Raw genomic sequence first — 13,279 nt, 5'->3', positions numbered from 1 at the left:
GATAAAATTAAAGTTGGACCCGAATGATTTATAGGAAGTTCATTCATAAAGTACATTATCCATAAAGTACTCATTTAGGGAGATACTGCACATTGTGATACATGGAAGGGACGGCTTATCATATAAAAACTTTACCGCCATGATTCGTGCGTGGTATTCCTTGAATAAGTGGGAGGATTCCATGAATGATTAGAATAAATAAAGTATTGGCCATATCATGGAACTGAACACCATAAGGAATTTATGTGTCATAAGGGCCAAGTGGAAGAATGTAAGAAATTCCATTTAAAGTATGTCCCTTATGTCACGTATATTATTGTAATTATAAAATATATATAATTATGGTGTTCAGTAATTTATTCCAATTAAAGCTTATTGTGTAAATCAAATATTCTGAATTAAATTACTGATTTAATTCTTGTAGAACAAGTATTTTATTTCAATCAAATATTCTGAATTAAATCACTGATTTAATTATTGTGGAACAAGTATTTGATTTAATTAAAGATTTTATTTTTGTGGAATCAATTAGCTGTATTGATTTGATTTTTATTCCTTGATGGGAGGAATAATTAAGGTAACAGCTCTAATTGGGGGTCTCCTGACCTACCTATAAAATTCCATCAATTGGCACTCACTGGTAGGCATAGGTCAGAAGAACCTCTCAATATTTTTAGTTTTAGTTTGGTTGCTGTGGAGTTGTTCTTCAAGCCGCTTAAGCAAAGCAATGGCCGGAGGTACATATATATTAAACTATTTCCGCTGCTAATGTTATTGTTAATTAGCATTTAATATATATTGAATTCTTACAGTTCCTTGTGTTTGTTGTTTCGTCTAGTTGCTTTTCCTTTTTTGTGTTGCTGGCCTTCTCTCGCTCTATGTTGCTGGCTAGCGACTTTGTTGTGTGTTTCCCTCTTAAGTTTGAAAGCCTTTAGACTCAAAAAAATATCTAGTTTGTGCAAAAGGGTCTTCTTGGGATCTGCTAAAAGCCGTGTGGAGAGTTTCCTAACCGATCTGGAATGTTTGGTCTTGGTGAGCTTATGGTCCCTGACAAAGCTATGGAGCTAATCCGGTCTTTCTGGGTTTGAAAATGTACCTTCTAGGCCGAAAATTGCTGCTTCTAGTTACTGAATTTGCTTTATATGATCTTCTCTGGCATTATAACGAAAGATCTGTCAAAAATTGGATCGTAGTCTGGATTTGTCGGTTTAACAGTGGTATTGATTTGTATTTTTTATTGTATTGTGGCTGTTGCCTTTCGTTGTTTGGGGTGTGGATAGTTTTGGCTGTATAGTTTGGGTGGGTTGTATTGGCAGCTTGTATTTGACTGGTTGTTGTTGATTGTTTAGGCTGCTTGTGTTTGCTGGAGCGCTCTGACTTGATTGGTTGCTTCTGGTTTGGTTGGGCAGCTTGAATTTGGCTGGCCTTTTGGGTGTATTTTTGAGTTTGGTGAATGTGTTGCTTGTGTTAATGAAAACTTTACTCATCAAAAAAATAATATGAAAGACCCTAATGATGACTGTTGGTGAATTACATCTGGTTTGTTGGCCGCTGAGAAGTGTTTTACTTGGTGTAACCTAACACGCTAAAGAGATAGCAACATAGAATGGGCGATTTGGTGCACAGCAGGAACTCATTTGGACCGAGTTAACTTAGCTGAACATATTTGGGATGCTTCACATCTTTGGTCTGCATAATAAGTTTTGCTATGATAAACTCTCATCCATATAATTCAATTAAAAACTCTTAAGAATCTCAATGTTTTAATTAGTAACAATCTTTAGAGAACATCACTCCTCCAAATGAAAGGAAAAGTATTAGTGTTGAGATGCATCCTTGCTCTCACATTGGAGTGAAAGAAGCTAGTCTAGGATGGTTATCCTGCAATGTGGAAATTCGAAAGCCTTGAAGAGGTGAATGTGGTTAACTTCTGTAACTGGGAAATGCCATCCCGCCGTCCAGTTGGAGTTAAACAAAATCATATTTGTGTTTCAAACCCCATTGCACATGTGTTGTAGTTTTTTTTACAGTACCTAAGCCAAATCTTTTGAGAATATCGTTTCCGTTGTGGTTTATTTTCAATTTTTCATAAATGAGCTCGAAATCATTAAGATCATCGGTTGCTAACATTGTGTGTGTATTTGTCCAATTTATTTCGTTAAGATCATCAGTTGAATAAAAGTTTTTTTCTTTTTTTTCGTTTTCTTTTTAGATTAGATTAGATTAGATGATGCACATGTAAGAATTCAATATATAATTAAATGCTAATTGACAATAAAATTAGCAGCGGAATGAATAATTATATAAATACCTCTAGCTATGCTTTTGCTCAAGCCAATTGAAGAACAGTTTCACAGCAACAAATCTGGAAAACAAAATATTGAGAGGTTCTTCTGACCTATGCCTACCAGTGAGTGCCAATTGATGGAATACACAGGCCTTATTTATAGGTAGGTCAGGGGGCCCTCAATTAGAGTTGTTACCTTAATTATTCCTCCCATCAAGGAATAAAAATCAAATCAATAGAGCTAATTAATTCCACAAAAATAAAATCTTTAATGAAATCAAATACTTGTTCCACAAGAATTAAATCAGTGCTTTAATTCAGAATATTTGATTGAAATCAAATACTTGTTCGACAAGAATTAAATCAGTAATTTAATTCAGAATATTTGATTGGAATCAAATACTTGTTCCACAAGAATTAAATCAGTAATTTAATTCAGAATATTTGATTTACACGATAAGCTTTAATTGGAATAAATTATTGAACACCGTAATTTTATAATTACAATAATATATGTGACATAAAGGGACATACTTTAAATGGAATTTCTTACATTCTCCCACTTGGCCCTTATGACACATAAATTCTTTATGGTGTTCAATTCTATGATATGGCCAATACTTTATTTATTCCAACCATTCATGGAATCCTCCCACTCATTCAAGGAATACTACACACGAATCATGGCGGTAAAGCTTTTATATGATAAGCCGTCCCTTCCATGTATCACAATGTGCAATATCTCCCTAAATGAGTACTTTATGGATAATGTACTTTATGAATGAACTTCCTATAAGTCATTCGGGTCCAACTTTAATTTTATCCCCACAGATAAGAATAATATATATATGCGCACAAAAATCTTTATAACATAACTTTTATGTCTATAGACCAATTAAAGAGAAACTAAGCACAAATGAATTAATGAATCTCATATATTCCACATGACTTTATACTTTATTTTACCGGTAAACCTTTAGTCATGGGATCCGCAATCATTAATTCAACACTTATATGCTTAATAGACACTTATTGTCACTTAATGTTCTCTTTCATAGTAATACTTTATGTCGATATACATACTTTTGCTTCTACTCAGTTTATTCTTAGAAAAATAACTGTTGTAGAATTAACTCAGAAGATCTTTATGGGTCTAACTATAAAATCGACAATTTTGAGACCTTAACAAAAATGTCTCGACCATAATGCCTGTGTAATTAATTCACAGCATGTAATGACCTTTGCTTTCATGGTAGATGTAGCAACTATAGTCTGCTTACTGCATCTTCAGTACATATATACTGAAGTTGATTCTCTACTATCTACACATTTAGCAAAAATCAAACCTGAATAAACACCACCAAACGGTAAGTGTATTTTTAGGTTAAACTGTAGTTCTTGGTTCATTGCATATTCCATAATACTATATTGACCTAATAGTCCAACTGCTATTTCAATGTCAGGTCTAATGTAGACCTATGCATACATATGGAATATTTTTCATTTGCCTTTGTTCCAATACATTTTGGGACATTATCCCTTTTAATAATAGGTGCTACTGAAGATTCATAGTTCTTCATTCTGAATCTCTCCCAAAACTTTAGTGAGAGGAACTTTATGTAGCAAACCTAAATTAATGCTTGCAAGCAAAATATTATCTATATACAGGACTAAAAGAAATGTAACTTTACTCCCACTGACCTTAAGGTATATTCAATGATTAACAAAGTTCTCAATAAACCTATATGAGGTAACAACCTTGTGTTATATACCACTAGTGAGAGGCCTATCTTAGTCCATTAATAAATATCTTTAATTTGCAAGCTTTCTGACTGTTATTAATAAAACCCCTTAAGTTGTCTTATGTACACTCCTTCCTTAAGATCCTTATTCAGGAAAATTGTTTTTCACATCCTTTTGATATAGCTCTAAACCAAAATGAGCTACTCATACCATGATAATCAATACCTTTCTTTTGAGTAAGATCATTGGCTACAAGTCTAACTTTATATCGTTCAACATTACCCGGAAGCATCCTTTTAGGTTTTATAAACCCATTTGCAGCCTATGGCTACAACTCTCTTTGGTAAGTCAACAAAATTGCAGACTTGAATTTTAGCCAAAGATTTCATCTCCTCCTTCATGGCTTTGAAACACAATGTGAAGTTATCTCCACCCAAAAAGATGTGAAAACAAATTTTGGATCGTCTTTAGGTCCGACATAAAAATCAGACTCCTGGAAGTATACAACATAATCACTAGAGATTGTTGGTCGCCTTATTCTAGAGAATCTTCTTAATCCTACTTCATTTACTTTTGACAAAGTCTGAGTAGGTTCATTCTGAACTTGCTCCTTATGAGTTGACTGTTCTGAAACCGATTGTGCTTAAAGATAATCAATTTGAATTTTCTTAAGCACAATCAAACACCCTTCATGTGAAGGGGCTTTAGTCAACTCTTGTGCTTCCTCAAATTCAATCCCTTGAGAATAAGCACTCCCACTAAGTTCAGCGTTCTCTATAAATTTTGAATATTAGACTCAACAATTCTAGGACTAAATGAAGAACAGTAAAGCCTAAACCCCTTGGAGTTTACTGTATAACCTATAAAATTCCGCTAGTTGTCCTTAAAGCTAATTACCTTAGGTGTGGATTATAAATCCTCACTATAGCAAGACATCCCCATATGTGTAAACAATTTGAACTTGGTTCCATTCATTCCTTAATTTAGGTGTCTTCTGAATGGAATCGAGTTAAATGTATACACAACAGTTTTCAAGGCTTCACTCCATTAGGAGAATAGAACATTACCTTTCATATCCCCTTTTCGTGTACCTACCATAATACTATCTGCCTCTATCAGATTTTACGATCTTGATTTTCTTTTGTTTTGTTTCTCTATCTTCTAAATCATAGGTACTGGAAGCATTAATGCTTAAACCTTATGATTTAGAAGATAGAGATACATAAACCTTATATGGTTATTACCAAAAGAGATAGGATATCTATAACCATTTAGGCAAGAAGTATGGAAAATGTTACACTTGTACATGATCTCAAAAATTTCAAAAATCCTTTTGTTGGCACCTTTAGTGGTATAGTTGGTCTGCTTTTCCTTAATGCAGTCCACATAAATACTAAAGGTAGTAAATTTCAAGAGTCGTAAAAACTCTATCATTTATCGACCTTTTTATTCTTTATAGAGATATATTCCAATCTCCAATGCCATAACATAGAGGATTTTCTCATTCATAAGACTCTGCTTTATGTCAACATTTATATGCAGGGATTAATTTTCCCAAAAATTGGGATCTAGATCAATTTTAAATAGACCATTAATTTAATATTCCACCCAAAAATTTTAACAATATTCAAACTTGATTTTAACAAACTAAAATAGAAATTAAATTTCTAAAAGAATTGTGGAATATATAAAAACATTATTAAGGTCAAAATGACATAACTGAATTTTTTAAAATTAATCTATAGATCCCAACAACCTCCAATTGTAAACAAGTATTATTTAGAAAACCCTGCATTATGTTGACAACGTGGACCGCTAAACCAAATTCAATCCACATAGTCCTTAGGAGAGTCAATAAAAGAGATTCATGACACACTAGGTATATGAAATTACCTTTATTTCAAGTCATTTATGATACTTTATGCAATCATTCTTTATATGCCCATAATTTTCCTTAGTGTGAGAGAAACAAGTATCTTAATTGCCATAACACTTTGTTGGCACCTTGTTCTCATTCATCAACTATTGGACATGATTGCCTATAAAGGTCTTTCCCTTAACATGAATAACTTTCTGGATTCTCATGTCTTAATCTCTCATCTTCTTGAACACACATGATCAGAAGTTCCTTAATTGATCAGTTATCCTTATGTGTGCCACAAGATATTTGAAAAAATATCATATTTAGATGAGAGAATAAAATTGACCATAATGACTCAAAAACTCAACCTTTAGGGACTTTATAATGAGCTGTTATGTCCTTCATTTCCATAATGTACTCAAGCACATTTTGAAACTGTAAAAGGTTTTACTTTAAAGCTTTTCTATTAGGGTGTAGGCCAAAGCCTTATTGGAACTCACTAAATGTTCCTCAATGACCTTTCTTTGGCCCTAAAACACTAAGGAATAAAACCCTAATGCTTTCCTTGATATGAGATTTCATGAATGTTGAAACTTAAGCGATTTAAATCACTACAATCGTTCATGTTTAATAATCTCATGTGGCGTACTTGATTCCGTGGGAGAAGGTGATTCGTCCACACGAAACGCCAATTCAGTCTCCAAACACCCCAAAGTGAAAAACACATTTTTCTTTTTAGTCAAGAAAAATTACCACTAGGAATTATTGGAACATAAAATACTAATAATTAAAGCAGTAGGAATACATCCAGTAACCAAGAAAAATTATATACTTTAATGCTATGAAATAACCTTATTTATATTAACCAATGTTAATTTAATAGTAAATTTCAACCTACCTGTGGGCAAAGGTGCATCACGCATGAAATTTACTCTTTATTAATAAGACTAATAAATTTAGCATTAATAAATAAAATTTTCCGTACCTGTGGGCCTAAGAGAAATTTTATTTTCAATGTTAAATTTACTATCTTATTCTAATTAACTCATAAAAATAAAAACGTCCTTGTGGGGATTGGCAAATTAAATTTATGAATTAATTACAACACGATGTTAATTTTCTTTATGAAGTTCATATATATAATCTTGATGCAATTATCATTATAAAATCGAGATGCTGTGGCTCTCCAAAAAATTATTATGATAATTACGACTTCATTAACATCGAATTTATTTAAATTAACCAATGCTAATTTAATAGTAAATTTCAACCTACCTGTGGGCAAAGGTTGCATCACGCATGGAATTTACTCTTTAATAGGACTAATAAATTTAACATTAATAAATAAAATTCTCCGTACTTGTGGGCCTATGAGAAATTTTATTTTTAAAGTTAAATTTATTATCTTATTCTAATTAAATCATAAAAAGAATAACGTTCCTGTGGGGATTAGTAATTAAATTTATGAATTAATTACAACAGGATGTTAATTTCCCTTATGAAGTTCACATATATGATCTTGATGCAATTATCATTATAAAATCGGGATGCTGTGGCTCTCCCAAAATTATTATGATAATCACTACTTTATTAACATCAAATAACTGTATAGATGCCACAAATAAAGTTCCCAAGAATAAAAGACAAAACCATCATGTTAGTGGGTAAACAGTATTTTTCCAAAGTACAACCGGATAGTGTCCCAGATAAGTGAGGGGGCGCACAACGGCACACTTAAGTCCCAAGACTTACCTTGCCAGAGCTTTCCGATTGCAATTTTGGATAGTACCATAAACATTCACCAACACATGAGGCTTAGTTAATTATTCTCAGGTCCAGGCATCAAACAATTTATATTTAAACAATTAATAGAATAAATATATCCTTAAGTTCATGCATTAAAGAAACAATAATTTAATACTGAACAATTTAAATCATAAGATGAATAAAAATGTAACATAAAAGCATAATAATCTGAATAGCCTAATGGTCTTGAAGTGACCTTAGGCCCTTTATACCTCAAGAACCCAAGTTCTAAACCTAATAAGCCCAAATCTTTTTTTTTTTTTTTTTAATCCGGATGGGCCACTTCAAATGGATTGGGCTTTTGGGTCAGCCCACTTAATGACCCAAGACACTGACCCGGTTCCTATATGGGTTTGAAAACCCTACCCGGCATCCTTAAGTCCCAACCCGAAAAATACCCAAACCCTAGCGCCGCCGCCCTTTCCCCTTCTCCTTTCCCATCCGCCGCCCACCGGCGCCACTTCTTTAATGCGACGGCCACGCAGAGCTGCCACCCAACGGCAAACGGCCATTGTCACCAGCAAGGGGCCGCTGCACCCTTTATGCGGCCAAAACTGCTGCAGGTGGGAGGGGAAAACCGGTGCTGCAAGTGGGAAAATACCGGCATTGCAGGTGGGGAAAGCCGGTGCTGGTTATAGATCCACCCCAAGGGTGGGAAGCCTTAACTGGATGTGTGGATAACAGGAACGGCCTTTCGAGATGCCAACCATCTCTCCTTTCTACAAACATTAATGGCTTGTACTTATTTTATTTCAACATAAACAAGTATCAACAGGACCGTGCAACAAATAAAAAATATCTTGGGTTTCAGCTTGTTTCAAGCTATTTTTGTTTCAATAAATTATTGAAACAAAAAGACAAATTTACAGTAAGCATATCTAAAAATTAGACTGAGCAAATATGGCCTAAAGGTGGCTCTGATACCACATGTAAGAATTCAATATATAATTAAATGCTAATTGACAATAAAATTAGCAGCGGAATGAATAATTATATAAATACCTCTAGCCATGCTTTTGCTCAAGCCAATTGAAGAACAGTTTCACAGCAACCAAATTTAGAAAACAAAAAATATTGAGAGGTTCTTCTGACCTATGCCTACCAGTGAGTGCCAATTGATGGAATACACAGACCTTATTTATAGGTAGGTCAGGGGACCCTCAATTAGAGCTGTTACCTTAATTATTCGTCCCATCAAGGAATAAAAATCAAATCAATACAGCTAATTGATTCCACAAAAATAAAATCTTTAATGAAATCAAATACTTGTTCCACAAGAATTAAATCAGTGCTTTAATTCAGAATATTTGATTGAAATCAAATACTTGTTCGACAAGAATTAAATCAGTAATTTAATTCAGAATATTTGATTGGAATCAAATACTTGTTCCACAAGAATTAAATCAGTAATTTAATTCAGAATATTTGATTTACACGATAAGCTTTAATTGGAATAAATTATTGAACACCGTAATTTTATAATTACAATAATATATGTGACATAAAGGGACATACTTTAAATGAAATTTCTTACAGTACAGCCACAGAATTGGCACAAACTATGGAAGCACGTTTTGCACTGGGTACCCAAGGATGTTCAGTTCATACAAATGCACAAGAAAATAATGGAAAAGAGAATTTTGTTGTAGTGTAAAGAAGAAAACAACAGCTCGTATAGATACATGCCTGCATGAACCTGTGGAATCCTCTGACATTGAAATTCTTCTTGTCTTGCAGATGTATTGATGGCTTCTAGATGGAAATATGGGGGATGCTTAGATTTTGAGAAGAATAGTTTTAAGCAGATAATAAACATATTTTGTTCAAGTTTTCAAATACAGATTGATGTAGGAATCATTGTGCGGGACCACGAGGGAGGGATGTACACTTAAAGACGTTGGTTGAGTTGTATGTAGTGGAGTTTAGTCAATATTTGGGGCTACAAAGTATCATTATGGAGGATGATGTGGTCCAAGTAGTGAATGCTGTGAAAGCTAGGGAACGGAATTGGAGTACATATGAATAGTTAGTGGAGGATACGCGTGAGGTGTTGAATATGATGCAAAGTTGGCAAATTTGCCACACTAGAAGAAAAGCAAATTCTGCGGCACATGGTTTTGCCAAAGCAACAGCTAAACAATTAAACAAGTTATGGATAAAGTTTGGATAGAAGAGATTACCAATTATATTTGAGACATTGTTTTCTTAGGGAAAAAGCTTTAATTCCATGATGATTATGAATGAAGGATAATTTTTTTTTTTTTTTTTAAAGAAAAAAAAAAAGGAGGGGAAATTGTGAAAACTGTGGCTGAGAACCTTAATCTAACCAAGCATATATGTGTCATGCCAGGAACTGTCGCCGTATTTTTTTGAAGAAAAAAAAAAGGAAAAAAAGTGAGAGGAAATTGTGCAAACTGTGGCTGAGAACCTTAATTTAACCAAGCATATATGTGTGATGCCAGGAACTGTCGCCGTATTCTAGTTCTAGACATCGATCCACCATAGTTGACATTCCCATGCAACCAATTTGTCATCTATAATTTTAATCCTCTCCTCCTCTCCCTAAATTTAATTGACTCAGGTTTTGGTTTAAAATCTATCTTAGAAGTAGATCAATAAGTGAACATATATTTAAGTGTATTCATCCTTTGAAAATGAATATCAAGCTCAAAGTATGGTTGGCAATTCGTGACACGACTCATAAACCTGACATGAAATTAATAGATTAAAATTGAAGAGTTTGAACCGTTTAATTAAATGAATTGAATTGAGATTGACATATATAACCTTATATATATATATATTCATCATTTTAAAATGAATGACATGCTCAAAGTAGAGTTGACAATTCTAGACACGATTCATGAATCTGACATAAACTAAACACAAAATCTATAGATTAAAATTGAGAAATTTAGACTGTTTAATTAAATAACATCCATCCATGTCTCGATACAACTCAAACATAAATTGCATGCTATTAAAGTGGCCCTAGGCAGGTGGCCCTGGCCATTTGCTTCATCTTGAGCCAGTTATGCGAATTGAGCCAACACATGCATTAATTAGATAATGAACTTTTTCTTGGCTGCACTACGTGGCAGTATATGGTGCTTGAAAATTACGTGAAATAGCTTTATATATATATATATATATACGCATAACTTGGACATGATAAGCAAACAGAATAAAAAGAAGAGGGCATATCTTTCATTTCCATGATGTGAGTAAGTGACTATATATATGTCCATTGACGAAAGTGACCCCATGAGGATTAATTAAAAAGATTCTAATTATTAGAGATAATGTTTAATTATTGAATATAGAATATATTTCGGTTACTAACTATTTCTTGCACGAGCAAATTATGCAGAATTTTTTTTATGATATATATAAGCTGACATCATTTTGGTGATGCAATTAGGAGCATGATTTCTTGTTTGTACGGCTATTCCATGGATTTTCATGCTATCAGAGCAGATCTTACCTTCTCTTTTTCTTTTCAAAACTTGTCCTTTTTTTTTTTCTTGTCTTTCCATTTGGCTTTCGGTTCTGTTGAATTGGTGATCTGGCCGGATGCGAATCTTTCCGTGGGAGAAAAGTTAATTCCACCGAATTGGATAAACCCTAGGCCTACAATCCTACGAAGCAACTTCCTTTCTCCATCTGACCAGATGCTCCAAAGTGGATGAAGAGAGAGAGAGAGAGAGAGGTTCTATGATGTTTTTATTTTTATTTTTTTATAAGAAAAATTAGAAAAGAAAACAACAAAGAAAAAAGTTCAACTTACTAAAATGAACTAGCTAATTAAGGGCCCTAACATATATAGTTAATTACATTCATTTATCACACTAGCTAACTTGATGTGTTTTAAGCGATTTTTCATGTTAGTCACTTAAAAAAAAAATGAACCTCTTAAAACGTGTCAGTTCAGCCAATGTGAAATAAGTATAAAGAGTAGTGTTAAGGAGAGAAACACCATGGGAGTCAAACAAAAGTAAATTAATATACACATTAGGACACCACTTCTTGTCCAAAAGCCTAGGCTAATGGGCTTGGGTCCACTTTATTAACCACTCTTATTCTTTATATTTTCTCAATGTGGCACGCAAACCTCACAAGTGTATGCACAACAAGTAACATTAATCGTTGGCTAAGACCATGTTTGGAATTGCGTTGTGAAATAGAGAATTTAAAGTCAAAAGGATAGTTATAGAAAAAAGCTTCATTTTAAGTGCTTTTTTTTTTAAAAAAAAAAATTTAGAGTGACAAAGTCAAAAAAGTGCTTTTAAATTTTTTTACTAAACATGTTAGGTTTTTGTTTGTACAACTTTTTAGATATTAAAAGTATTTTATATATATTAATTAGTTTAAAGGAGAAGTTTGGCATTGATCAGGAATGTACAACAATTCCCCACAGTTGGCCACATTTTGCATGTTAATATTCCTTTTTTTTTTTTTTTTTTCTAATTCATGTTAATATTCTGATATACAACTTGTCATTCCATGACAAATTAACCTTGACTTAACCAATATGATGGTTGGATACATTTACATGCTACTATATATGCAACTTATTATATAATACAATGTGCGAAAAGCCAACTTCTGTCATCATCAAGTAATCATAAAGGGCAGGTCATTTGGGAATCCCATATCTTTTTGTACATTTTATTCTATCTTTAACACATTCCAATCCTAACCACACTAGACCAGGTTCTATAAATAGACATTCATTGCAGTAGAAGCTCCTCACAGCAAAGCCTTCAACTCACTTCACAGATATTGCTTCTTAACAACACACTAGCTCACATTTCAAAAAAAACCTTTCAATTTTAAAACCTTCATAACATACAATGGCTGGTGCTGGGATCATGGATTTGGTGGCTGGCAAGCCAGTGGTGATCTTCAGCAAGAGCTCTTGCTGCATGAGCCACACTGTCGAGTCACTCATTCGTAACTTCGGGGCAAACCCTATTGTTTACAAGCTCGATCAGGTTTCAAATGGACGGCAAATCGAACGGGCGCTGTTGCAGTTGCCAGGATGTCAACAAAGCACGCCAGCTGTGTTCATAGGGCAGCAGTTCATTGGTGGCAACAAAGAGGTCAACAGCCTCCACCTGAGGAATGAGCTTGTCCCATTACTCATAAGTGCCAGAGCCATATGGATTTAGAATGGTGGCCGGAACTGATTTCTGCATGCATCGTGCTAATGCTAATTAAGCAGCTACAATAAGTGGTGTTTTTGAAATCATAAAGTTTTTGATAAATGGTAGTCTATAGAGCCTCTTAACTTTTTATCTAAAGAAACACTATTTAGTAGACTACTATACGATTACCATACAACTGATAGTCATCTACTAAATAGCATTAATTTTCTATATATTTTGTATGAGTAGAACTACGTTCAAGAGGAACTATAAGTACTCTTACCCTCATGTATTACAATATATATACTAATGCCTATCTATTAGCTTCTTGCTTTTGAGATTCCTATCCGTAGAAATATGGATTTCCTTGATGACATATATGATATACCCAAGCAATGTTCACCCTCTTGATGATTTGCAGAAGAAAACATTATA

The 13,279-nt window shown here is 33.6% G+C and overlaps 1 protein-coding gene and 1 pseudogene across 1 annotated transcript; one reads left to right on the top strand and one right to left on the bottom strand.

Annotated features, from left to right (window-relative positions):
- Positions 1-8,313: 8,313 nt before the first annotated feature.
- On the bottom strand, positions 8,314-8,426 carry LOC132173185 (U6atac minor spliceosomal RNA; annotated as a pseudogene).
- Positions 8,427-12,535: 4,109 nt separating this feature from the next.
- On the top strand, positions 12,536-12,970 carry LOC132172773 (monothiol glutaredoxin-S6-like). Its single transcript, XM_059584344.1, has one exon. The coding sequence runs from the start codon at positions 12,551-12,553 to the stop codon at positions 12,866-12,868; it is 318 nt and encodes a 105-aa protein (XP_059440327.1). The 5' UTR covers positions 12,536-12,550; the 3' UTR covers positions 12,869-12,970.
- Positions 12,971-13,279: the final 309 nt, after the last annotated feature.

This window comes from Corylus avellana, chromosome ca2 (assembly GCF_901000735.1).
Source record: "Corylus avellana chromosome ca2, CavTom2PMs-1.0".
In the NCBI taxonomy this organism is placed as follows: domain Eukaryota; kingdom Viridiplantae; phylum Streptophyta; class Magnoliopsida; order Fagales; family Betulaceae; genus Corylus; species Corylus avellana.
Note: the sequence above shows the minus strand (reverse complement) of the source record. Positions and strands in the feature narration are given on the sequence as shown.

Coding starts and splice junctions, on each gene's coding strand:
- LOC132172773 (XM_059584344.1), top strand. CDS start 12,551: ATGGCTGGTGCTGGGATCATGGATTTGGTGGCTGGCAAGCCAGTGGTG.